Source organism: Alosa sapidissima, chromosome 14 (genome assembly GCF_018492685.1).
Source record: "Alosa sapidissima isolate fAloSap1 chromosome 14, fAloSap1.pri, whole genome shotgun sequence".
Taxonomy (NCBI): Eukaryota; Metazoa; Chordata; class Actinopteri; order Clupeiformes; family Clupeidae; genus Alosa; species Alosa sapidissima.
Genome location: NC_055970.1, coordinates 11240599 through 11267035, shown reverse-complemented (window position 1 = coordinate 11267035; position 26437 = coordinate 11240599). Strand labels below are relative to the sequence as shown.

The 26437-nt window shown below is 41.4% G+C and overlaps 1 protein-coding gene across 5 annotated transcripts; it reads left to right on the top strand.

Moving 5' to 3' along the window:
* The first annotated feature begins 2087 nt into the window (after positions 1 to 2087).
* ptprja (protein tyrosine phosphatase receptor type Ja) lies at positions 2088 to 25722 on the top strand. Of its 5 annotated transcripts, none has more exons than XM_042061259.1 (31): positions 2088 to 2399; positions 11130 to 11148; positions 11278 to 11484; positions 11952 to 12047; positions 12255 to 12521; positions 12873 to 13115; positions 13371 to 13640; positions 13931 to 14197; positions 14328 to 14585; positions 14799 to 15056; positions 15230 to 15484; positions 15754 to 16020; positions 16522 to 16782; positions 17086 to 17361; positions 17554 to 17826; positions 18048 to 18305; positions 18775 to 19047; positions 19184 to 19327; positions 19444 to 19675; positions 20275 to 20393; positions 20560 to 20647; positions 21459 to 21506; positions 21641 to 21649; positions 21793 to 21880; positions 22132 to 22222; positions 22386 to 22459; positions 22603 to 22737; positions 22829 to 22951; positions 23141 to 23301; positions 23863 to 23998; positions 24116 to 25722. In XM_042061259.1, exons 1-31 carry the CDS (start codon positions 2331 to 2333, stop codon positions 24269 to 24271), a joined length of 5421 nt encoding a protein of 1806 aa, XP_041917193.1. In that variant the 5' UTR covers positions 2088 to 2330; the 3' UTR covers positions 24272 to 25722. The 5 variants fall into 5 exon arrangements, with proteins under 5 accessions (XP_041917193.1, XP_041917192.1, XP_041917194.1 ...); XM_042061258.1 differs by having other exon boundaries at positions 11949 to 12047; XM_042061260.1 differs by lacking the exon at positions 12255 to 12521 and having other exon boundaries at positions 11949 to 12047.
* The last annotated feature ends 715 nt before the right edge of the window (positions 25723 to 26437 follow it).

The following is a 26437-nucleotide window of genomic DNA, read 5'->3' as shown; positions in this document are numbered from 1 at the left end:
TTACAAAGTTTGAAAGAAGTTTCTACGTTAAACGGTTAAAGCTGAATTAGACGCAGAAATTTGGTGCTTCACCTGTAGGTCTCACCGTACTGTGTTTTACCATGAGTGGCATAACCAGACACAACAGAAGAGTAGTTATGCTGCAAAGAAAAATGTATAAAAGTATATCTCAAAATGATATAAAACAAAAAAAAAACCATTAAAATTCCACACTGTATTGTAAGGAAACTCTCACTTGCCCTCATCCCTGACCTAAATCCATGCCTCATACTCCCAGTCTTCTTTAAAAAGAGCAAGAGCTCATTTTCTTTTGTGTGAGAGCCTCAAGGGGAGGGTGATAGCTGGGTTTGGAGCTTTCTTGTTTACAGAATAAGTAGCCTTGCCTTGGAGCCTAATGAGAGAAGAGGGGGGGGGGGGGGGGGGGGAGAGATAGCAAACTTTGACTGCTGTCCCACCCAAACTCTAGGGACTCTCTCAGCTGTAGCAGACAATTTGCCTGTACTTAAGATCAGGCCTGATACAACCATCAACAGGGTCATTTTGACGAGACTGTGGTTTGTCTTATAACTGACTAATTCTGGTTTGAATAGAAAGTGACAGACACTGAGAGAGCAAGGTGAGAGTCATATTGTGAGAGACGGAGCGGCCAGACAGAGAACAAAGACAGAGAAGAGAGAGATAAGCTTGCATCTCACAATTACTTGTCCACTCGTGTCATATTCTCTCTCACTAACTCATTGTGGTTGTCACATCCTTATTCTGCATAGTGTGTGTTTACTGAAGGTCAGCAAAAAGGAAGAAGACTACTGTATGTCAGATACAAAAGCTGAGATCTCTGTTATGGCAATGAAGTGTTGGAGGCAGTCAAGAGAGACCAACAGCAGTTAAAGCAAGAGTGGAAATGTGTTGCTTCTCTTCCCCTTGTTGATCATTTACTATCTTTATAGCTCTTTAATCCAGAACTGGGAATAGAGAAGGTAGGGAGATCATGAGTAAACTAAACCAGTAGAACTGAAACCAAACCAAGGTTGAGACCACAAACCTGTTGATTCACTGTGGAATATGTATAGTGTTTTAAAGTTCACCTTTAGTGGCAAGGTGTGTGAGCTGAGCTGGCTTCATTCCTTATTTGAATGGGCAGTCACTTACTTTCTGTCGTTAGGGACATATGTTCATCACTCATGTTAACCAAAGCATATCTGTCTTCATGTTGAGAGAAGGACTTTTCTGACATCAGGGGCAGCTGTGGCCTACTGGTTAGCACTTCGGACTGGTTCGAACCCCGACCAGTAGGAACGGCTGAAGTGCCCTTGAGCAAGGCACCTAACCCCTCATTGCTCCCACAGTGCCGCTGTAGCAGGCAGCTCACTACTCCGGGTTAGTGTGTGCTTCACCTCACTGTGAGTTTACTGTGTGCTGAATGTGTTTCACTAATTCACAGATTGGGATAAATGCAGAGACCAAATTTCCCTCATGGGATCAAAAGAGTATATATACTTATACTTATCATTCACCATAACCAAAAGGGACCATCTAGCCTCCCATCCATTCCATCCAGCCTACTTTAATAAAGTTCTTAAAATGCCACTGCCACAATGTTTTTCTTGTAAAACAATACAATACATTAAAACAACATAGCCTAACATGACAGAAGGCTAAAGGCAGCATATTGACAGTAGGCCTATGCTACAAATTATGGCACTAAATGTCTACAAAGTGACGAGTGAGGAATTGCATTATCAAACAACGGTTCATATTCTCGAGCAAAACACCTACCGATGGCCTCTCAAGGAAATATGGAAAGTTAGCACATAAAACATTTAACACAACCTACTGTGTTGACATTTTTTTTTTCATAAGGTAGGCTATAAAATAATCAGTCACGTTTCCATGTCTCTTGTTGAAAGTGTCAGAAAGAGGCGACACGTTTGAAATACCTATGGTCAAATTAAATATAGCTTCAAGATTGAAATGGGTTAATACATCTCTCGTGCAAGCAGCCTGCGACCTTGAAGTGCTAAAGGGGCGGGCCACCGGCTTTCTGAAGTCCCTCGCTTTCAAAAGTTGGTGGTCATGTCATTAGTTTACTCTGCTCCACCCCGAAAGTTTTCTCTGTTAACAGTGAGCGTTACTGTATCATCCTGCGGGGAAATGAGCACCTGAGTCGCGGAGCATACAGTCTGTCGCATTTACAGGTTCATTTTAGAAAAGTTTCATTAGTTTCGAAGACAAACAGGGGAAGTTAGCTGAGAAAAAAAAAAGAAATCCGCGTCCGTCAGACATGGTCGGACAAACCAACTAACTTTTTGTGACCAGTTATTGTCCTAACAATGAGGCGTTTACAGTCATTCGCCACTGTGCTCTTGAAGGCTGCAATCTTACTTTTTGCCACTGTAAAGGTAAGTCATGAGCTTTAAAAATGTGTTTTCTCTTAGAGACTGGTTCTTCTTGGCTAATGGCAGTCTGGGCTGTTGTTATATAGGTACAGCAGCCTATTGTGAACAAGTTAACGACAACCCCAAACCTTCTTTAAGACATATTTTGTATAGGCCTAATCTAAATGAATAGGTATATTTACAATACAATCTTATAAAGAGATTAGTCGTCAAGCGTTGGGATCATATTGCATTTTTACACGTCAATTTAGTGGATGTCATTTTCGTGTCAGATTAGTGGATGCCATTTCAGGAAACCGTTCACCTGTACAACTTATCTGTTCATTTGTGAAGTGTGAAATATGTCTCTTATATCTCAAAAGTAGGCTACTGACTTTTATCTGTATCTCTAACGTTAAGAAAGATATTATTGTAAACAGAATTGAAGCTGTCAGAAGATCATTAGCCTACCTCAATTTCTCTCTGATTGCCCTACTGTTAATCTAAAATTATGTGAATATTTTGTTTATAGTGGAGAGCACATTGCTCTTTGCTTTGTTCGTGTTTGTTTTTTGCTTTGTTTGTTTGTGTGTGTGTGTGTGTGTGTGTGTGTGTGTGCACGCAAGTGTGCGTGTTTGTGGATGTTTGCATGCACATGCATTATGCTTTTAACTATCTGTTCCACTGGCAAGTTCTGTTGCCTGCTATAACAATGGATATTTTCCATGAAGTGAACTGTTAACCAGAAGTTCACCGTATCTATGCAAATATCTGAGGGTGGTAGTTTCATATCTTCATAGGCCTGAAAGGCCCTACGGTGGCTTTGGCAATGATGCATCATACCCACTGAAGTTGTGGTGTTGCACCATACCCGATGCATTCAGGTTTAGGCAATGTGTGCTTTGTTGTTTAAGCTTACTTAGTCTACTCTACTGTTCTGTGGCTTCTGAGTCAGAGGTTGTGAAGATTCAGTTGAACTACATATTAGAATCCATCCCTAACCTCTCTGTCCAGATATGATGGAAAAATTCACTGGGTGAAATTGTGATGGCTCTTCTGATATTCCTGTCCAGTTGACAATTACCAACACTTATTAGGCCTACTAAGAATTATTTTCAGAGCAACAAACATGATGCCGTTTATAGCAATATAACACCTCTCCATCACACGTAAAGATAAGTAGGCTATAACAAGTGTGGTTGGTGAGGACTGCACACTTCACAGTTCAGTTTCACACATTTCTAGTATACTTTTAGCTAAGCTGATACATCCTCACATACCTGACAAGGTGTTGGAGTCCTACCAATTTTTTTTGGACTTACAGGTCTCTGATAGGTAACATCAGAAGACTGCCAGCATCGTCACCGTCACCGTCTCCGTCCCCAAATCCCCATTTAACCTCTGATGCTGACCTTTCGTTATGTAACCAGCACATATCAATGACGGGTAGATTTGGCTGTAAGACAGCTGACACGCAATAGCTTGATCTGAGATCTGTGCACCTATGGAGTACAAAGCATTGAATCCATCATCAGTTTAATTTCAACAGTAAAGCATATATTACTGCATTTTAATTTAGAAACCACACTTTCATTTGATTAATTAATACTATTTCTTTTCTCCTTAGTATGTACAATATTGGATGTTTAGTTAGTTTGCACAATACAAGGCAATACAATACAAATTTATATAATAAAATACATTACTGTTTCAATCACCTACATAAAACTAGCAACTAAACTAAACACAAAGGGGCTTTATCTAGATGATTTCCACCGTATGATAGCTTTACAGTGTTTATTAAATTGGTGATTCATGGTGTCTTAATTGTGATCAAAGGAGTTAAATCTATAGTCATATTTTCCGTGCGGAGTGTTTTTTTTAATCCTTGATGTACCCTAGAGTCTGCAAGTAATGACCCAGGAAAGTACAGCATTTTGCATACATGTCCTGAGAAATTGACGCCCAGCCAGCCGAGGCAAAATCAACTGATAGGCTGCTAAACGAGGGGAACATTGTGACGTGGATATCTCCTCATCACAGAACTGTCTCGGAACAAGGAAAAGACAGCTTTCCTTATTCCTCTTAAACACTGTCCATGCCTCACAGGTGCAAACTGGATGTGGGCTGGCCCCCTTTGTGGGTAAAAGAATGCTTTGACATTTGCGAGTGAATTTGAGGACTTTAAGTTTTCTCTTTGTGTGACCTCCTGCATACTTTCAGGCAACATTTGCATAAGCACTTGCATGCCCGAGTGCATAAAGTGCATATATTACATGTGGCACAGCTCTTTGGCACACTACATGGTGCTGGTTTATTTCCCTTTGTGGTTATTTGTGCTGGCCACGTGTCTGAGCCTTCTCAGTCTCATACATATCAGTGGTCCTCACCTGACAGAAAAAAAAAATGTGTTCTCTGAGAAGTCAGTCATTGAAATCAACAAAAATGGGATATGGCCCTTTATAAATCTACTGCTTGACTGTAAATTACTATTGTTGTCACTATGATAGATTTAAATGTAGTGTTTATAATATAAACTAAGGCAGAAAGACTACGTAAATTTAAATTCACTACGTACATTTTTTATCATACTTCATCAATTTGCTGAATTTTTAAGAGGTGCAACATTTTGCCTCCAATAGGATCAGGGAAATGAGTGCCTGGTTAAAGCGAGTGCCTGTTTAAATGACTAGTCTAACAATGGGCCTCCTCTAACTCGCATATCTTTTCCAGCGGCCCAGTAATAAATGAGGTCAAACATTTTGCGTTTTTTGAGATGAATTCTGCATATTAATTCCAAACACAAAGAGCTCCAGTAACCATGACCCATGAAAATGGGAATCCATTCTTTTCCACTGCTCAATGCTGTCATTGTGTGGAGATGGAACGCCTGGATCCTGTGTGCCTTAGAACAGGGAAGAGAAGCAGTGGCTATTTAAAATAGCCAGAACTAGCTGGAAAGGTCAGACCATTTAAATCAGATTGCTGTTTCAGAGATTGTTTATGGCACAATTAGTTTTGCAGGCACTCTGACCATTATTGAGATTGTGCATTAAGTCTCTGTAGTATACATTGATTATGTATGATTATGATTATGTACAACACTGGAATGCCTAAATCTGTTTTGCCTCTTTAAAAGATAATCACTGTAATGGCTTTGTCTTTCTAGGCTTAGTGTCATAAGAAAATCCAAACTGTATCTGATAACTAGTTGCATTGCTAGTGGCATTGTTCGGTGTTCGGAGTTGGTCGGTGATGCTTCACTGAGTAAACTTTTCAGTTTAACACTGAAACTGCACCAAACGTTTTTATGCCAATGCAGCAGACTTCACAAGTTCCCAGCCACCACTGCTGCTGTCTTTTGCTGAGCCAAACACCCACACAAGCAAGCAGCCGTGACGTAGTGGGCTGGTTATCACCCCGGTACAATTTAATTGGCAGGACAAATCAGTGACTTTATCAGTGCTGGAGACAGACAGTCCACTGATCTGCCTTTTTGGAGAGAGCACATTGGACAGGGGAGCGAATGGGTTTGTCTCCCCCGCTTGTTCTCTTTTACTGCCACCATGCAAATGTGAAGTCTGCAGGTCTGTTCGGCGCGTTTGCATGTCCCTTTTAGCTGCGCTGGCCACTGTAACCCGAACAGGAAGTAGGGGTCTGATCGGTTATACAATTACGGCTGATAGAAATCTGCAGTGAGTAAGAGGCCTGACTGAGGGACAAGAAGTGCTTCACTGCTAAATATCACATCTTATTTCCCTAGCCCAAGATGGGCCTGGCGATACAGTGGCTGGGCCAGTCCTTGTAGGTGAGAGGAGAGAGGGCTGAAGGGCTCTTTACCTGGCCTGTAGGATAGGACAGGCCTGCAGTCAGAACCAGCTGGTGACAAGACAAACACGCAGAGCAGGCTGTGGCCACTTTGATCTCCCATCAACGTCAGCATCCCTTTGACATCACCATTGTAAACTCCTCACACCTACTGTAACCTAAACTGACAACTCAGTCACAGCCAAATGAGCACAAACAAATCAGCCTCACTATTGGTGCATCATACTTGGTATGAACACATTACTGGTACGTCATTCATTCATGCAGCGAGAACACTGTCTCTACGACTAAAGGCTTGATTTAGTAAAGGTTTGTAGATACAAGACTGATATTACCTTAAAATGTAGCCCATCTAAGGTATCAACAGGAATGAATGACTAGATCCTGTGTATCATGTTCAGTATTAGAAAGTCATAATCTTCAGTATGCCCCTGTATTTTAAAGAAACATTATCTTTTCAGCTTATATCAGGGCCTGTATGTGAGTCAAGGCCTCAGGGTCTACATCGATACTTGTAATCTGTTATCAACAAGGACAATGGACAAACAGTAGAATTAGAAGTGTAAGGTTAAGTATTCTGTATTTTCCACATTCTAATGCTTGTCTGTTTTGAATGCATGCACGGGAGCTGCACTTGTGTTCAACAGAGAAGCAAAACTGAACCGAAACAGACTGTGTCTGAACCAATTAATCATAATCATAGAATATGTGGGGATATGTTTTCTATTATGCTTCTCACATGAATTATTATGTGGGGAAGTTAAAATCAAGCAAGGCTTTGTTTATTGCTCATTCCAAGGAACTTGGAGCTGTCATTAGAATAAACATCGCTGACCTGAATATACCATAGCCTCTTGGTAACAGACAGCCGCCAAGCATTCACAAGATGCACTGGACCATCTCTGCAGATGAGTCTGGACATAAACATCACTTTTATTTCCTATAATTGAGCTTATTAAGTGGATTTAGGATATTACAACATGTCTATAATGAAGACTTTCATTTCACAAGCCGTTTCTCCTGTTTATCGGATTTTTCCTGTCAGTTTGCAATATTAGCTAAAGAATCAGAGTCTGTGAACGGAGTTTTGCAGAAAATCCAATGACCTATTCGGTGATCTGGTCAACCACTGGCCAAATTAGTTATTCACATGGTGGGCTGTTAAATGCAATAACAGCAAGGATTCTAGACTAGATTCTAGTCTTTTAAGAACACTGATTGTGGTGTGGAGGTGTGCACACAATCAGGAACAGTAATTATTATCTCTTGCATAGCCATCATTTTTTTTGAAGCAACACCCTTCAGAAGTCCCATCCTGGTAAGCCATAATCTCAGAGATGAATGAGAATGAGCTCATGTTAGGAAGTAAACAATACAAATTGCTCAACGTAAGATTAGTCATAATCCACAGTGGAATAATAGCACTTAGTCAACATACTTGTCTTAAGGTAAAAGGTTGAATTTTCTTTTCAAACATTGTCTGACATACAGTAAGATTAGTTGTTCCATATGGGTTTAAAACCATGCTGGTGGAATGAGTTTCCCAGTGCTCTCTGTTCCTGTTATAGATGTGGGTCTTTCAAGAGGGGTCTAAAAGACATATCTGTTCAACATGCACTTAGTTTATTAAGTGTTTCTTATGTGTTATGGTTTGTATATTATATTTATTTATTTTCATTAGGCTATTGATTGAACTGACATTGTTGTTTATTATTGCTGTTCTCCTTGGTGTAGTTTTACCAACCTTTTAAATTGTTTACTGTTAAATGTAACTATTGTATTGTTGTTATTTGTATGTCGCTTTGGACAAAAGCGTCTGCTAAATACCATAACCATAAAACATTTGAAATGAGTTTACTTTCATTTTAATGTGAAATTAGTCTCACAGCCTCTACTGTCAGAGTACGCAGAGTTTGGTTCCCAAATGCAATATCTTTTATTTTAATGAATTTTCATAAATCATTTTTTTTATTTTGTTTTTCAGGTATTCAGTGGAACTGCAATTGGGTTATCATTATTTGATTCATCTTTACTCAATTAAAACAACACAACTGTAATTGTATTAATATTACTTAAAATAAACAATTAAATAATATGACTTTTATTAAAGTTGTTGTGTTTTGGAACTGAACTCGCTGTGCTCAGGGGTGCTGCTATGCTATGGGCTCACGTAAGTGAGACTCATTAAACAACATGGACAAAATTACAGATCTTCCCTTCTGACAGGTCTTTGTGAGCCTCTGCCTTAAACTAGTCTTATCTCCAAAGGCGTCCAGGTCCCTAGGATGTCAGTTACGCAACACCATGTAGGTAATTAGCTTGGCAGAGGAGTGAGTGGGAGCAGAGAGGAAACAGTTATGTTTATTTCTTTTGTTTAAAATCTTTTCCTTTAGATTAGCTGGTATTGCACATTGTAGCTTGAAGTGTTACACATGACTAGCCTTAAGGATTGACTCCAGAGTACAACATCAGCTCTTGCGCTGTGACTGTTTACTGCGATGGTCCTCCGACTGTACTCTTTGGGTGCCTCTCTTCAAGTGGTAATATGTAAATCCACAGCTCTGCAGAAGGAAGTTGCTTGAGCATGAACGTAGGAAATAACGTAACACGCAACATCACAGCAAACTATACCGCTGCGCATGTGACCACAGGAAGGTAATATCCTGTGTCATTACACCACTAACCATAGCCTCATTCCAAAGCCTATCTTTAACCAGCCAATTATGCATTGCTGTTGAATCATGTTGTATCATGTTAATTAGACTTGTTTGTGGGAAGTCCCCAACCAATTGTGCAAGGAATTTATTTTTAATTTCCCGTGTATAGTGGAAAAAATGACCAAAATAAACAAGGATGATGCGCAGGTGGATGGGTCACCCATCCCTGTGTAAGAGTACAAATGGCATTTTTTATCACATGGATTCAAGTTGCCTGGATCTCTGACTCGCTACAAGATAGCCTACTCCAAATGATGTGTGCATAGCTTACATGTCCTGCGCATGTACAGCCTATGAACAAAGTTAAAAATAGAGTTGAATTGGCATTGTTGCTGATGTCATGCCTGCGTTCTCTAGGGAAACAGGGCAAACCCTTAACTGGGCCTAGCCCTGGTCTGGTCCTCTTCCTGTGTGCGGCTGGCGAGCAGTTGATAAGCCTCCCTCAGAGCATGTCCTCTAGTCCGCGAAGCCCCGGTAGCAGCCTGTGGTCAGGGTGAACTGAACGCCCTCTGTCTGATGCAGCTTGCTGGCGGAAGTGAAAGCAAGTCTATTGTTTTGACCCGCTATCTGGATGGCTGCAGGTTGATTGCACCAGCGACACTCATCAAACGAGTGAAAGGTTGAGTATGGTGAACTGGCTGTAACACCCAAAACATGAATTCATTGTTTTTTCCTCTCTGTTGTTTGGTGACCAGCTTAACCTTGGGCTTCAAATGTACAGCAGTGCTTACTAAGTCACAACTGGGCCTCAGGTTTTTTGTGTTAGGCTAGAATTTCAGCTGACATGACCACCACAGGACTTTAGTTCCTGTTTTGTTTTTCCTTAATTTCTTAACACATTTGTTGTGTATGTGATTTCTTACTGTGGGATTTTCAAGGCATGAGAAATGAAGACATTTTGGTCTTTTTGTGTTGTATGGGGAAGTGCAAAAGATGTTTAGTTAACTATGTTAGATGATGACACGGTCACACTCAATAACTAGTCACACTGGCACTGACTAATTTTGTGTCTGTTTCGAATTGGTCTGTATTTCCTATGCACACAATGAAGAAGCACCATTAAATGAATTGACTTAGTTTGTCTAACTTATATTAAGCCATGGATGCTAAGCACAGCCTGTTAACTTATTGACTGAATGGCCAATAATATGTTGTGCTAGGCGTAGCTAGTGTTGTGCTGGCAGCCCAGCAGGATGGGTTCAGTGATGAGACTGTAATGGGCATCAGGTCCTTCAACAGAGTGATCATCAAGCAAGGACCGCAGGGGCCAGGGGCCTTCAGGGGTCATTAGCCTCCATAGTGCTCTTAGGAGTGAAGCAGGCACCTCTCTGGTCAGTGGTGCATCTAAAGCTGTGCAAATTGCACTCGTGATCATTTAGTATTTTTGTACTTCCTGCCACATTCACAGTTTTCACGGCTTAAAAGGGGAAGGAAACTGTGTCGTCTTGGACCATTGCACCCAGTATGGGGATGGGGCAGGGGGCTGGTTAGCTCTAGACTAGACTAGAATACTATTCTCTGCTGTATGAAAATGTTTAGTTGTGCTTTTGAGCAAGGAAAGGTCTGTGCTTACGTCAGATAGTTTATTTGTTTATTTGTTTCCTTTTTCCCTATGCCTTTTGTTGTTGCAACAAAACAAATGTTGTGGTCTCTGAAACCTAACTGAAAAGATAACATGGAAAGGTTATGTAGAAGGAAATGTAGATATGCAAAAATGAGATGTGCAAATCTGCAAATATACAGCCAGGCTAAGTGCAACAGATTAGTCTAAACCATTTGATAGTATTTACACACATTTCCTATAGTTCAAAAGAGTAGTTGCGTGTACTGCGTGTTGCAAGCACTGCCACCCTTAAAATGTGGTTTAAGTCTGTATAACATCATTTTACCATGCTCCTGTCCTGATCATCAAGATGTCAGTGGAACAGAGTGTTGAGATTTGATCATTTATGTATGTTAACTTTCAAACTTCAAACACAGAAATGTGAATGGATATGAGGATCTACTATATAGCAGCACAGCATAACAATACAAAACAATTACAAATTATAGATGAATAAAACTGGACTATTTTATGCAAGCATTGTCATATCATAGATGTGTGTACATGGAGGATACTGTTGGCTGATCAGTTAATAGTTTTAAATTACAACCTACAACCTTTCATTTCACTTTTTTGATTAAAATGTTTCCTTTTTTATTATTTCAGGTTTTACATACACAACAATGTAAGTGTCTGTTTAAAATGTCTTCCATATGGTCTTGATCAGATTTATTATTTATTTATATTACTTGTCTATTATGTTATGATTCTTTTGCAATCATCTAACAATCCTCACTGTTTTCTTGCTTTGAAGGCCAGCCTTGTACCTATAAATCTAACCGCATCACCACAAGGCAAATCTCAATACAAGTGGCAGTAAATGCCAAATGCGATGTTTACAATACCACCTTCAACCAGACGGGGGATAGCTTGATCATCAATGAACTGACGCCAGGAACCAAATACTCTTTTACCATCAACTGTACTGATGTGCAGAAGTGCTGTGCTAACTTCACTACACGTATGTTCATGCAGCTTCCTACAGTGACTTTATTCAGTGATACCCTAACCTGTGCATTTCAATAAAATGCCAACAAATAACAAATACTATGACTCATAATTCCCAACTAAACAGGAAAACATGGTAATGCTGCTGATGTACTGTAGCTTGTATGTAAATATTTTGTATATCCCTGTATAGACCTATAGTCTATATATATATGTATAGTCTATGGACCCTTTCAAGAGAGTTCCATTATCAGCATCATAGTTGGCCCCACAAGACTTCCTTTTTAACATTCCATATGTTATCTTAATGCAGAGGAAGTAGATTGGGGCCCAAATAGAACGTTCAAGCATTTTTTTTGTTTTTATTGTTGAAAGGGTCTATAGCCTACATGTATTTGTGATGATGTGAGTCCAGACAGAAAAAAAAATCTCACACCTTTACTCCCCCCTTCCCACATCCTTTTCTTGCACGCACAGAAGCAGTCAATCTTACAGTCATGCACATCAACACAACATCTGTGAATGTCACCTGGACAGGGTGCCCCGTTGCAAATGCCTCGTTCATGTTCACCACACGTAAGTCTTTCACTACCTCCTTGGAGGAGTGCGCATGCTCACCAGCACCCCTCAAACACCCACGCATTTGAAACGGGCGAAGGCCTGATTCAGTCATTTCAGTTTTTTTTGTGATGATACCACCGTATTTCCCGCGTGACCAGCAGGAGCTGACAGCTGACCAGCCCCCACCCTCTCTCTCCCTCACCCGCTTTCTTGCACACACAGGCCCACAGGTCGTCAGCAACTTGGCCGCCAGTAACGTCACTTCCGAATCCGTGTCTCTTAGTTGGGTCAAGGGCCAGGGCGAAAGCTCCTTCTATAGAGTGCTTTGGGAAATCAAAGGGGCCAGTATGACCGAACAGAAAAGCACCGGTGACATCTTTGCCACGATAGCAGGCCTGGTCCCGGGCACTAAATATAATTTCATGGTCAAATCAGTCGGGGCTGATAACCAGACTGAAGGTGACGTAGCTGGTCTGCAAGTGATAACCAGTAAGTTCTCATTTTGATGGGTGACTGTTCAGTCCTGGGGTCTTCTTACGGTTGCTTAAGTCCAACATCTAGCAGTTGGTTTATTTGTTTGTTTGCCTCACTCAAATAGTTAATTTAGTCTCCTGTTGGGATTTTGCTCACAGTGCTTCTTAGTACTGTAGACTAGTGCATTAGCAGCAAGTATCAAAGGTCCTCCTTTGTTGAAAAAGGAGCATGATGATCATATTAGTGTGTCATCACCTGTCCAGAAATCTCACTTGAAGCATGAAAACTGCTGCTTATAATTTGTGGTGTAATGAAACTGTTTTCAGTAGGTCATCTAAAATGTAAAATATGTTTGGTTCTTAACAGAGCCAGGAATCGCTGAAAACATCACAGCTGTCCAAGGGAACAGCTCTTTGAACGTGTCCTGGGACAAGCCCCAGGGCTCTGTGTCAAAATATGTGGTGCAGCTTGGAGTGCAAAGCAAGTCACCAGTCTCTGGTGTTCATGTTGAATTTGAAAATCTCCAAGCTGGAACTGTATATAATTGCAATGTGACTTCAGTTCTTGAATCAGAAAACAGCACCTCAGACTCTGTTGAGTTGGCTACCAGTAAGTAGAGGTCTCAGTGATATCTATGGCGTTTCTGTTGACCTGCTATTGGTGTTGAAAAACAGGATTTTTCAATTAAGTTCCTGGACATGTGTTTTGCTGATAGTCATAGTAGAAAATTATTTCTCTCTTTTGTTAGTATCTCACCCTAGTCTTCTTCTCCCCTCTCTCCTCCCCCTCCTCTCTCTCTCTCTCTCTCTCTCTCTCTGTATCTCTCTCTCTCTCTCTCTCTCTCTCTCTCTCTCTCTCTCTCAGAGCCCAACCCTCCATACTCTGTCAGCATCAATAACAGGAACAACAACTCCTTGACTCTCGCATGGAGCACTCCTCTCCTGATGAAATCAGGAACACAACTCTCTTATGCGGTGTTGTACTCTTCCAGTGACTCGTCAGAGCAGGTCACTAAAAATGGCACCTCTGCCATACTGTCGGGTCTGCGCTCTGGGACACAGTATAGCATTAATGTGACCACCATTGGACCTCAAAACCTGAGGAGCTCCACTGTCTCTTTGGCTGAATACACTTGTATGTGTCACATGTTTTTTTTGTTTGTTTTACTTACACTGCTTCCATGAGTTGAGTTATGTAAAAAAAAAAAACTGAGATATTAAAATTTGCTGTAGAAACAAAAAAGAACCCCTAGTGATGAGGGATGTATTTTAATTGTAGTCATTTAAGCACATTTAATTTCTCAGTTTTGTCAAGCTTTGGTAAACTTCTGTGTAAAGTTTTACAGCCATATCTGATCTCGCCAGCATTAATGGCGTTTTCAATTGCCATTGGGTAAGCGCCTAAATCACATCTTGTTTTTACAGTGCCCAACCCTGTGATGAACCTCAGAAGCACTTCTATGTCTACCACATCAGTGAAACTGGAATGGGACAGTCCTCTTGATCCTCAGAGTTACTATAGATATGTGGCCAAAACAGTATCTCCAACGCAGACAAATCAGACTGTGTCTGAAAGCAGTGTTGACATTACAGGCCTTCAACCTGGAACTGAATATAACTTCAGTGTCACAACCACTATATCACCATCTCCTATTGTCCAGGGGCAGTCTGAATACGTTTTGGGCTATACAAGTGAGTATTTTTGTGAGACAAGTTTTGAAATCAGACTTAAATGTGTTTATTTCATCACAGTGAGAGAATGGTTACTTTGTTTTTACTATGGATTTTTGCCTAAAAAGATTTTGTCAATTTATTTTTCCAGAACCCACGACTGTAGTTAATATCTCAGCAGTGGCTCTCAGCACAACTCAAATTAACCTCACATGGGAATACCCAGCAGACCATAAAGAGTATTACACATATGAAGCACAGATTGTTAGTGGCTCTGTCCAGAGCATTAGCACCTCTAACAAGAGCATAGTTTTTGACAACCTGGTCCCTGGCACCAATTACATGTTCAAGGTCATCACCAAAGCAAATAACAAGACATCTCAGCCAGTTGATGTGTCCTCATTCACAAGTAAGAACCCATTTTCTTTGTCACACCTTGTTGTAGGTTGTCACACCTAGTTGCACCCAAGTGATTCTTTTGATTTTAGCCCTGGCTTTTAACATTTGGCAAACTGGAACTTTAGCTATTTGCCAAAGCTTGCCACATAGTAATAACAAATCATTAATTAAAATTAAACGAATTGAAATAGTTTTTTGCTGACCTCTGTTGATCTTTTTGTAGGGGTTGGGAAAGCAACAGGCCTGACTGCGATCGGAACCACAACAAACATGGCAGTCACCTGGGACAGTCCCACTGGAATCGTAGCGACGTACGTCATCGTAATCTGCCAAAGCCAAACTCCGATCCAAAATGTGACTGAGGTGACAAACCAATCGGTTGTTTTTGAAAATCTACTGCCAGGCAAAAGCTACACAATCAAGGTGACTACCAAAAGTGGACCGTTCCAGGAGGACTCAGACATGGTCACAAATGCCACATGTAAGTTAAGCATTAAATCCAACAGGCCGGTTTCTTGTACATGGATTAAGCCTAGTCCTAGAGTAAATGAGAACTTCAATGAAAATGTCCACCGGAAAAGAGCTAAGTCTATGACACAACTTGATAAACAGCAAATATTTTGCAAAGATATTTCTTTTTCAATCCATCCTCAGATCCCAACCCTCCCAGGGAGCTAGTGGTTGAGCAATTCACCAACAGCTCCTTAAGCCTGACGTGGAAGAGGCCTCTAAATATGACATTGGGAGAGTACAACTACAGTGTGACCAGTACAAGCACTTCCAATGTGACGATGAATAACAACATAACCATGAATAACCTGTTGCCAGGCACTCAGTACAACGTTACAGTGAAGACTGTGGGTCCCCTGAGCTATGAGAGCACAGCGGTCACAATCTCGCAGTACACCAGTAAGTCTCATATCTCAATACAGATTCAGCATGCTCTCTCTCTCTCTCTCTCTTTTTCTCTCTCTCTCTTTCTCTTTTGCAGTTTTTGCTACACTCACAGGGTGTGTGTGTGTGTGTGTGGGGGGGGGGGGGTCTCCTCTTTGGGGAACCCGTCTCTCAGTTCTGTCTCTGTCTCTATAAGTCTTCCTAAAGTTGGTGATGATCTCAAATCAGTTGTATTTAGTTCAAATGAACAGAGAGGTGTCATTTCAAGGCCTTGTCTCTTACAGATCCCAATCCGCCGAGTGGGCTGAAACAGCTCAGCCTCAACACGGGGAGTGTGACAGTGTGTTGGACTCAGAGTGACGCTAAAGGGGGCTATTCGTACCAGGTGACTGCTTACTATCCTAACGGGACGCAGGTTAAACAGCTCTTATACAATGAGACCACAGCAACTATAGAGGACCTGCCGTCTGGAGGGGAGTACAACGTCACTGTCATCACTCGGACTCCAGGGGGCACTCAAGCTCCAGCCAAGTCCATCATTGCATTCACAAGTGAGTTTGGTCTCCATCACTATCTCTTTATCAAACAGTGCGTAAGAACCATACATTTTACATTTGGTAAAGTGGGTGAATCAGAAGCTTGTTTAAAAGCACCCCATGTAATAATTTCTAAGAAGCTTTTTATAAATACATCAAAGTAAAATGAGTGATTGCATAGGTAGGCCTATGGTAGGCTACGTGACCGCAGTAGGCCTGGTATCCCCTAGGGCCTGGGCTACCTCGCAAACTGCTGAAAACGACTTGATTTCTCGTTTTTCGATTTTGTATTTTAAAACGGAAATCAAATAATCCTTCGTTTTTTTGTTTTGTTCATTTTCATTTCCGAAACGGAAATCGATTGGCCAGAAGATCCACTGACCGTTTATAGTGGTGTTTGTGTGTGTGCAATTTCTGTTCTGTCGTCAACATCAGGCATTTCTTTCCTTGTTAAATGTGTGACATCCCCGAATTACTGCTATGCATATTGAGCTTGTATGGCACTCTTTTTTCCAGAACCCAACCCAATCACTGGGTTAGTAGCTATCACACAGAACGAGTCTACAGTGTTCTTAAACTGGACCAAACCCATAGGCTTCCCTTCAGGGGGGATTTACTACATAACAACCAACTGCAGCGATGCCCAACCCAACCGGACAATCCACGTTGAAACCATCTACATCACAGGACTGAGCCCAGGAATCTCCTGCTTCTCCACTGTGTACAGCCAGGTCAACAACATCTCAGGGGACCCAGTCAGCATTGAATATAGCACAAGTACGGAAGCTTGTCTTCCATGACTTTCTTGTCCTAATTTTCAAATCTTTTTTTAATGGTTTGTCATGACTATGTGCCGTCTGAGTGAACCCTTACCTAGATTTGAGCCCCTAGTCAGATTTTCAGTCACAGGACTTGGCTTGCACTCAAAGTTTTGCTTTTCCGGCATGTTCTTAAGCACAGCCCTCTCACTGCTTCCACACCGATCCAGTTTTCGTAGCACTCCTCTCTTCTCTCTCTCTCTCTCTTTCTCTCTCACATGCCCTCTTTTTTATACACGCTCTTCCTCTCCCCCTCTCACAGAGCCTCCTAAAGTCTCTCCTGAAGTCAAGCATGTTGGCAAAATGGGCACCCTCTATGTGACATGGACACCCGTGAAGGGTGTCGACAAGTACGTTGTCTCCTTGGCCACTGCTGGAGCCCCCGTCCAGACTGTTAACATTAGCAACAATGAGAGCACTAATCACAATCTGTCACACACATTTTCCGACCTGCTGCCCGCTACCGTGTACAAGGTCACCATTACGACAGTCAGCGGCTCCTTCAGTGAGTCGTCAGATCCGGTTTCCATAGCAACCTGTGAGTACTCAAACCCGACTGATTGGATTGTCTGTAGTAGAGTATGATTGCTGAATTGTCTGCCACATCTTGCTTCCCTCTCGGCTGACTGCATCCAGCCTTACAGTGCATTAGGAACATCAACTGAGAAAACCATGCTCACTGCTTTTCTAAACTGTAAGATTCACTCAACCCTTTTGTTTTCCCCTGTAGATCCCACCAAACCTGGAGCAATCACAGTCATAGAAACAACCACAGACTCCATCACACTAGCATGGGTCAGTGCTCCAAACATGACCAATGGCAGCTTCAATTACGCTGTCACATATGAAACAGCAGGAGCTAATAGTAGTGAAATCACCACCAACAACATCACCCATCTCCTGTCCGGCCTCAGTTCTGGAACACCTTACAACATCTCTGTGGCAACTGTTGGTCCAATGGACCTCAAGAGTGACTTGGTGTTCTTGTACCCTGTGACAACAAGTAAGGCTTTTGAACCACAAATAAATTGCAACTACTATGCAACATCTTTATGAACAGTCAAACAGACAGTCAAATGGCAAATACCAGTCCTCTCTGATCCCTTTCTCTGTTCAGGATTGTATGGTAGCAGGTGATACCTTTAGGTTGATTTTAACCATCAAATACATAAATGAGAAGTCTCACATCCCCTAACTCTGGTGCACATCCTCTTGTTTGGGCAGGACCTAAAAGCGTAACCTATCTGATTGTGTCCGCAACAAACACAAACAGCATCACAGTGCAGTGGACACCCCCTTCTGGTTTCAAGGATGGATATAAGTATAACGTTAGCGGCCCGAAAGGAACACCATCGAGCACCACCCAAAGCAATAAGTTCACATTCACTGATTTAAGTGCTGGAAGTAGCTACAACTTCAGTGTACAGACCCTCACTGCCGACAACACTGCAGGAGCTCTGGTGTATACATCAGGTTGCACAGGTGAGCATCGGTCACACAGCCGTGGAGGTCAGTTGGGTCCTCTAGGCACTGGTGCAGAAATGGGAGTGCTATTATTTTTTTTGCAGCAAATATTTATGCATTTAGCGGACACTCTTATCCAGAGTGACTTATTGAGACCATCAGCAGGAAGAGTCCCCCTGAAGCAACTCGTGTTTATGCGCCTTGCTCAGGGACACTACGGGTGGGGCAGCCAGGAATCAAACACGTGACTTTCTGGCTTCTGCCCGGAAGCTGAATTCCCTAACCACTACAGCATCACTGGCCCATTGAGTAAAGTGTCAATGTGTCCTTGTTGCAGAAATCATCATTATTTCCTACAGTGCTAAATAATATTTCACTTCTCAATGTTTCTGTAAACATAAATAGATTTCACCTCAGCAATAAGGCATGTGAGAATATTGTAATAGCTGTCAGCGTACGCTAAACATGACGTGTATGTGTTGTGCAGATGCAGCTGAAGTGTCTCCCTTAACCTGTACTGGGCCCAACCGGACAGAAGCCATTCTGCAGCTGACGTGGAATAACCCTCCTGGCAACAACATAGGGTTTGAGATCCAGCTGGGAAACTCAAAGGAACAAATTTCCAAATGTAACCCCACTGCATGCAGTCATACCTTCTCTGGTCTATCTTACTACACTGATTACACGGTTGGCATCGTGACAAGAGGCTGTGGGAAGAGCAGCTCTGTTAAAAGTGTGTCCTGCAAGACTGGCATCACAGGTGTGTGTGTGTGTGTGTGTGTGTGTGTGTGTGTGTGTGTGTTTGTCTTTCAGTCTGTCCATCAATTTTAGAAGAAGAGTTTACACATTTTTGTTTCTGTACACCTCTGATTGGTCAGTTTGTGTGCTTCTTGCAGTCCCTCCTACAACGAGCACTGAAAACACTGTGACGACGGCTGACGTAGAGTACAACAAGTTCACTCTCCAGCTAAGCACCAGCCTGTTCAACAAAACCTACGGCCCTATAGTCGCCTACGGCATCCTTGTCACTTCAGACACTGGTATGAGTATCAACAGTTATGTTCTAAATTGAACTTCCTCCACATGAGTCTTATATATTCGTCTTTGTAAATTATGATTTTGTTTATTTTATTGTATGTATTATTTTCCCAACAAGGGTTAATAAATGGTGGAGGAGCAAGCAGTTACCTGACCAATACCCATTCAGACTGGACAGCAAGAAAGACCAGCACATACCTGGCTGTTGTTCAGCAGTTCCAGTCTGATGCTTCCAGTGCTGTCTCTGAGAGGTCAAGGCGCAGTACAGGCACGGTCACCGCGGTGATCGGAGATGAGACTCAGTGGCAGGACTACGTAAATGGACCACTCAATGCAAAGGGGAGTTATAGGTAAGTGAACAAAAAAAAAAGATGTTATCTCCGAATTACATCGGATCTACAGTACACGTTTGTTCTTTTCAAATGGAGATGAGATTGTCCTCAGTGAGAAACATATTTCTATGAGTGAGAAACATGGTATTCTAGCGCACCATACATTCTTCAATAATCTCGTGGGGGAGGCAGGAGTGGCATGTTTGTCAGCCTATGCAAATGTCTGATGAACTGTATAAGTATATATACTTTTTTGATCTCTGATATATGAATTTGGTCTCTGCATTTAACCCAATCGGTGAATTAGTGAAACACAAACAGCACACAGTGAACACACAGTGAGGTGAAGCACACACTAATCCCGGCGCAGTGAGCTGCCTGCTTCAACGGCGGCGCTCGGGGAGCAGTGAGGGGTTAGGTGCCTTGCTCAAGGGCACTTCAGCCGCGGCCCACTGGTCGGGGCTCGAACCGGCAACCCTCCGGTTACAAGTCCAGAGTGCTAACCAGTGGGCCACGGCTGCCCCCTAGTGAAGTATGGCCCTCATGTGATGGAAATCTGAATATCACCACCTCTGTCTTTGTGTGATGGGCTGCTCCTGTTCCTTTCACCTGTACAGCTATGCCGTTGTCACTTTCACCCAGCTTGAAGTGCAGAATGGGCTTATTTCAATAACTGAGTCCTACTTCTCAATCACTGAGTTCCACAGGACACCTGTAGATCTTCCTGAAAATCCAGGTAACAGCTAGTAGAGCCCAAAGCAAAGCGTCATCTGTTTCTCTTAACAGCTAAATGGCAGCAATAGCCATCCTTTTCCCACTCTAAATCATATAAATATCCCATTGTTTAAGACATTTATGCAACTAGGAAACAACTATGTCTTTGACATGTTCTGTCCCTCCAGCGGTCATTGGTGGAGCCATTGGAGGAGGTATTGCAGCCATAGTCATCATCCTTATCGTCACTATGATTATTGTCGCCACCTTTAAGAGGTTTGTTTAATTACTACACCTTTAAGAGGTTTGTTTAATTACTACACCTTTAAGAGGTTTGTTTAATTACTACATCATCCTTATCGTCACTATGATTATTGTTGCCACCTTTAAGAGGTTTGTTTAATTACTACACCTTTAAGAGGTTTGTTTAATTACTACACCTTTAAGAGGTTTGTTTAATTACTACATCATCCTTATCGTCACTATGATTATTGTCGCCACCTTTAAGAGGTTTGTTTAATTACTACACCTTTAAGAGGTTTGTTTAATTACTACACCTTTAAGAGGTTTGTTTAATTACTACGTCATCCTTATCGTCACTATGATTACTGTTGCCACATTTAAGAGGTTTGTTTAAAGGAACCGTATGTAAGAAATGTATTTCAATTAATCATAAAATGGCCCTGATATGTCACTAGACATTAAGAAATCATGTTAATTTCAAATACTTATATCACTGACAACAGTAGTCCGGCCAGGATATTGTCATTTAAAAAGTGAAGTTGCAGCCCTCAACTGATGTTGATGTTGTCATGTTGTGTTTTGGCTAATCACAATGTCAGTAGCGTTTCGGCATCCGGGTTGCCAGCTCTGCCAATCAGGGTGGAGGGGGAGGGGATACACTGCTCTACAGTAATTTGAAAGTGATTGCAGTACCAGTTTGGCCACAATCTTACATACGGTTCCTTTAATTACTACGTCATTCTTATCGTCACTATGATTATTGTTGCCTAGCAATTTTGAAACTTATATGAAGATGTTCTATCCTCCATGCACTGTATCTTACTACAATAATCTTTCATTTTAGAAAGAAAAATAAGGAGGACACTCCAGGAGTCCCTATCCACTCCATACGGTCAGTTTGTCATAAATCAAGGCCTGGATGATATATATTTATTTTGAATTAGCTATTTAACTTACGTCTGTTCCATTTATAACGTGATAATTGTTGATTACTAACCCAAAAATACCCCTCCTTTATTTTTACAGAAACAAAGTGTAAGTAACTCCACTTAAAGACTCTTGACACTGATCTTACGTGACCTGTAAGATTGTCCCTCTGTATAAACTATGGCATATAGAGAGTAACATTTTATTGCACATTTAAAGTACATATTTCTGCTGTTATTTTGGTTTTAAAGGAGTGAACCCATAAAGGTGGAGGACTATGAGGCACACTATAGAAGGCAAAGAGCTGATTCCTTCTGTGGCTTTGCACAGGAATTTGAGGTGAGTTCTTGGATCTTATTCTCCACTAGGTAACAGCTGTCACATTATTTTCTTTTAAAAAATGATGCTGGTATTATACAGTTAGCATATGTGCCCATTGTGAACAATGGATTCCAGGGGAGCTGTTGCTAACACATGTAACCATGCACACTGTTTGCTGTCATTGTGAACTCTAGGCCATCCCCATTTTTAAGAGCATAAGAGAGTGTATTATTTGTTTCATAAATATGTCCTGTCCCTGTGCCCTGTAGGACCTCAAGCCTGTGGGTATTAATCATCCCAAGAACCATGCTTTAGCCCCTGAAAACAGAACAAAGAACCGCTACAACAATGTGCTACCCTGTAAGTGTGTGTGTGTGTGTGCGTGTGTGTATGCATGTGTGTGTGTGTGTGTGTGCGCGTGCGCGTGCATGTGCGTGTGTGTGTGCGTCTATAGAACCTAAAAACCTGCAGTTAATACATTGTTGGTGTTTGCGTAATCTCCTTGTCTCTGTTCTCGATGTAGATGATAACTCACGGGTCAAGCTGTCTATCCATGGCAATCCATTTGATGATTACATCAATGCCAGCAACATGCCCGTGCGTATCCCTCCCAGTGTGGTGCACATTGTGCACTCCGTTCAACTCCTGCATCTCTCCTATCTCTATTACTGTACATGCTTGTGACTGAACAAGGTTGTTAATGGAAGCGCTGTTTTTTTTTTTTTTTGTTGTTGTTCCAGGGTTACAACTCCCGTAAGGAGTTTATCGCCGCTCAGGGCCCCTTGCCTGTCACAGTGAATGACTTCTGGAGGATGATTTGGGAGAAGAATGTTCATACGGTGGTCATGCTTACCAGATGCAATGAGCAAGGACGGGTGAGCTGTGGCTAGCAAGCTATGCATGCAGACACACTGGGTTACAGCCAAGTCAGTGGTGTTTATGATGTATGATGTTTATCTCCTGTAGGTGAAATGTGAAGAGTACTGGCCAGTTGGCCAGGAGTCCAAACATTTCACTAATCTGATTGTGACCACAACCTCTGAAATTCCTCTGGAGGATTGGACAATTCGAGACTTTGATGTCAAAAATGTGAGTTATTTCAACTAGAGAACCAGATATAGGACTCCACAAAACGCATTAACCAATTTCAGTTGTTTTTTCTTATTAGCCCATTTTGACATAAACTGTTCAGACTGCACGATTTGCTTTGACACCATCCTTATCTGATTAGACATCAGTGTGTATGTGTGGTAAGTGATCCCCTATGCTCCTCTCCAGGTGAAGACGGCAGAGACGCGCGCCGTCCGGCACTTTCACTTCACGGCCTGGCCAGATCACGGCGTGCCGGAGACCACCGAGCTGCTCATCAACTTCCGGCACCTGGTGCGGGAGCACATGGACCAGTATTCCCGTCACTCCCCGACCATGGTGCACTGCAGGTCTGCAGCGGTCAACACTGACCTCTCCTCACCCCTGACTCGTTTCTGACTTCACTTATCTGATTTATGTAGCACAAGTTTCAGGCACAAAAGCAACTCACTTTACAAAATATAACATAAACAATCTTAATGATCAATAAGTTAAATGGGTTAAATTCAACTGACTGAATGTCCAGGGCAATGATGATGATCTTTAAAGCAACACAATGTAATAATTGGTATTTACAAATGGGATTTAGCAATAAGGCAGTGCATCGAACACTTAGGCAAAGGGTCATGGTCTTGCACAGTACAGCAGTTACACAGTACAACACCAAACATTTCAGACCAGGACCATCAATGTCAGAGATGCCATTCTTTATATTATCTCTTATTCAAAATGAGTTTAAAGCTGTTATATAAAGGTAAAAGGACTACATTGAACACTCTCAGTCTCACACTGCTACACCTTTGTTTTCAGACTCTCTAGTCCTGTTTATGTTAGGGTGTGACCTAAACTGTTTCTTACCAACAAACAGAGTCTGGGGTCTGAGGTCTGTATCTTTCCACTCTAACACACAGCGCTGGCGTGGGCCGTACGGGGACGTTCATTGCCATCGACCGGCTCATCTTCCAGATTGAGCGGGACGGTGTGGTTGACATCTATGGAATCATCCATGATCTCCGAATGCACCGAACACTCATGGTACAAACTGAGGTAAGTGACACAGTTTTCGACATGTACAGTATTGTCAAGGGGAGACTTAAGCTGGTGAATGGTTAAAGCCGTTGCACTGAAAAATTATGTGAATTTTTTTTTTCTGTGTGTCCCCAGGACCAGTATGTGTTCCTGAATCAGTGTGCCATAGATATTATCAGGTCACGGACGGGGACTAATGTGGACTTAATCTATCAGAACACAGCTGCCCTCACTATTTATGAAAACTTTGAACCCATGAAGAAGTCCAAAAATGGATACCACAAAGCTTAGTTGTCCGAGCCTCTCAACAAGCTTGGCGTTTTCTGTGGAACCACTGAAGTAATTGTTAAACTAATTCTTTTCTACTGTTTTAATTTCCATAGAAGGGATTTTTGACTTTTTCATTTAGATATTTATTTAACCGTAAGTATGAATTTGCAGTTTTTGAAGGAATTGAAAGAGAAGTTTCAATACATGAAGACCACTTAAATTTTTTACAGCTTGTTTTGGTCATTTCTATGAACCAGGTACTATCAGTGTAGTTTCTTATGCTGGTATTTATTTTACTCCGTGTTTACACACTGTAGATGTATTAGGTGTGCTATACTTCTGATTTTCAAAATAATTTATTTTTATATAAGTTAAAATGATTCATTTGTCTACTTTTATCTGTGCAATACATCATGTCATCTAAATGAATATGCAAAAGTTTTATTTTGGTTAATATATATATTGCACTCAGGACATCATCGATGATATGCTTTAGGTTTTTGCATATACAGTATATACATGCTGATCTTTAAGTATGCTGTTAAATATTTAAATTGATTTAAATGCTATATTTTAATGTATTTTATAGAGTATATTGTTCAGACATGAGCACTTTCTTAGCAATACATTCCATCAGCTACTTTAGTGACAAGGTGTTGTCTGCCCCTCTCTACAATGACCAAATGTCTTATTATGTCAGGTTATAATTTGCCCTCCACAGTGTTTTCTGTTTAATTCCCTCAAACCTCTGGTAGTTTTCCTGTCTCTTACTGTAGCTCTGCTCTACCCTAACCTTAAATGCACTGAAAGACTACTTTTCTCCCTTTAAACCTATGAAGTTGTAATGTTTATTTTCTTGACGAGTGTAGGCCACATAACCTTTGTTTGTGTTACCTCATAATTGGTGTACTTTGTTATATAGACAAAAAACAATGATGGATCATAGATGTAAATGTGACAGTCCACAGACTTGCTCATAGATATGTATACTTTTTAAAAATACATTTTATACTGTTTTTATTATTTATACATTCCACTGCAATACCACTGCGATACAAAATTACATTTATTTCACTGTCATTGGTCTGTCATTTCAAATAGTAATTTCTGAAATGATTTTGAATCAATGGCTTATGTTTTCATCCTGAGAACATGCTTTGGTCACACTTCAAAAAGGGATCTTGATTGACCGTTGTTGTAATTTTATATGTACTGTTCCTTTGACTACTGTATGTATTGTAATATGCAAAATCTTTGTATAAACGTGTGTGTGTGTGTGTGTGTATGTGTGTATGTATGTTGCATAAACATTTCACAGAAACTTTTCAAGATATGTATGCTTTAAACAGTTCTCTTTTCTTGTTCTGTAGCTAAACTCTAAAAGAGAAATGCATTATGCTGGTCACAATGACAATCTGTACGTGTTCATATTGAAGAGTAGACTTAAATATAACACAACCTCTTTAAATATACAGTTGTGTCCTGTCCTGTCTGTGTGCAGATGGCTGTTTGTGTTGTGTCTTTTGTAGTGTTGGTGTGAGGGCTATCAGTCAAGCAGTACTGTCCTGAATTGGGCGACTGCACAGCAGACTTGACCCTTGGAGGCAACAGACATGCAGCCCATTTCCTCTGAAATACTGCTGCACCTGACGATCTCACTGGCATCTCTTTGAATCAATGCATGTGACTGTTATCACAACATGTACAAATTTAGGCTACAGATTTTATATCGGAGCGGTGGCGCCGGGTTAAGAATTCCTCAATGGATAAAAACATCTGTTTCTGAATCCCATTCTGATGGGAGGTGTGATAAATTAGGCCAATTACTAAATTCTTGTTTCTTTCAAATAGCTATTACTATACAGTATATGACAAGAGCTAATCAATTGTAATATATTTTGTAACATTTGCTCCTGACCACTATACACTATTATTGCATGGATCACATTTCTCATACCCACAAAAGTCCTGATCTTATACTTCAGTAAAGCAGTGGAGTGAGTTGCCTGAGGTGTAAATCTATACCCAACATACTTTTGGTGCAGTGCTGCCTGAGAGCTTTCACAGTGAAGCTAGCCCTCCCTAACTCCATCTCTCTCTCACACACACACACACGCACACATACACACTCCCCTTCACATCGTCCACCAGCACCCCCTTGAAACACACAGGCTCATACACCACACT

Excerpts from the sequence above, each read along its gene's own strand:
- ptprja (XM_042061258.1), top strand. The coding sequence starts at position 2,331 with ATGAGGCGTTTACAGTCATTCGCCACTGTGCTCTTGAAGGCTGCAATC. Across the intron at positions 13,641-13,930 it reads CTCTTTGGCTGAATACACTT|TGCCCAACCCTGTGATGAAC; the intron begins GTATGTGTCACA and ends TTGTTTTTACAG. Across the intron at positions 20,394-20,559 it reads AGATCTTCCTGAAAATCCAG|CGGTCATTGGTGGAGCCATT; the intron begins GTAACAGCTAGT and ends CTGTCCCTCCAG.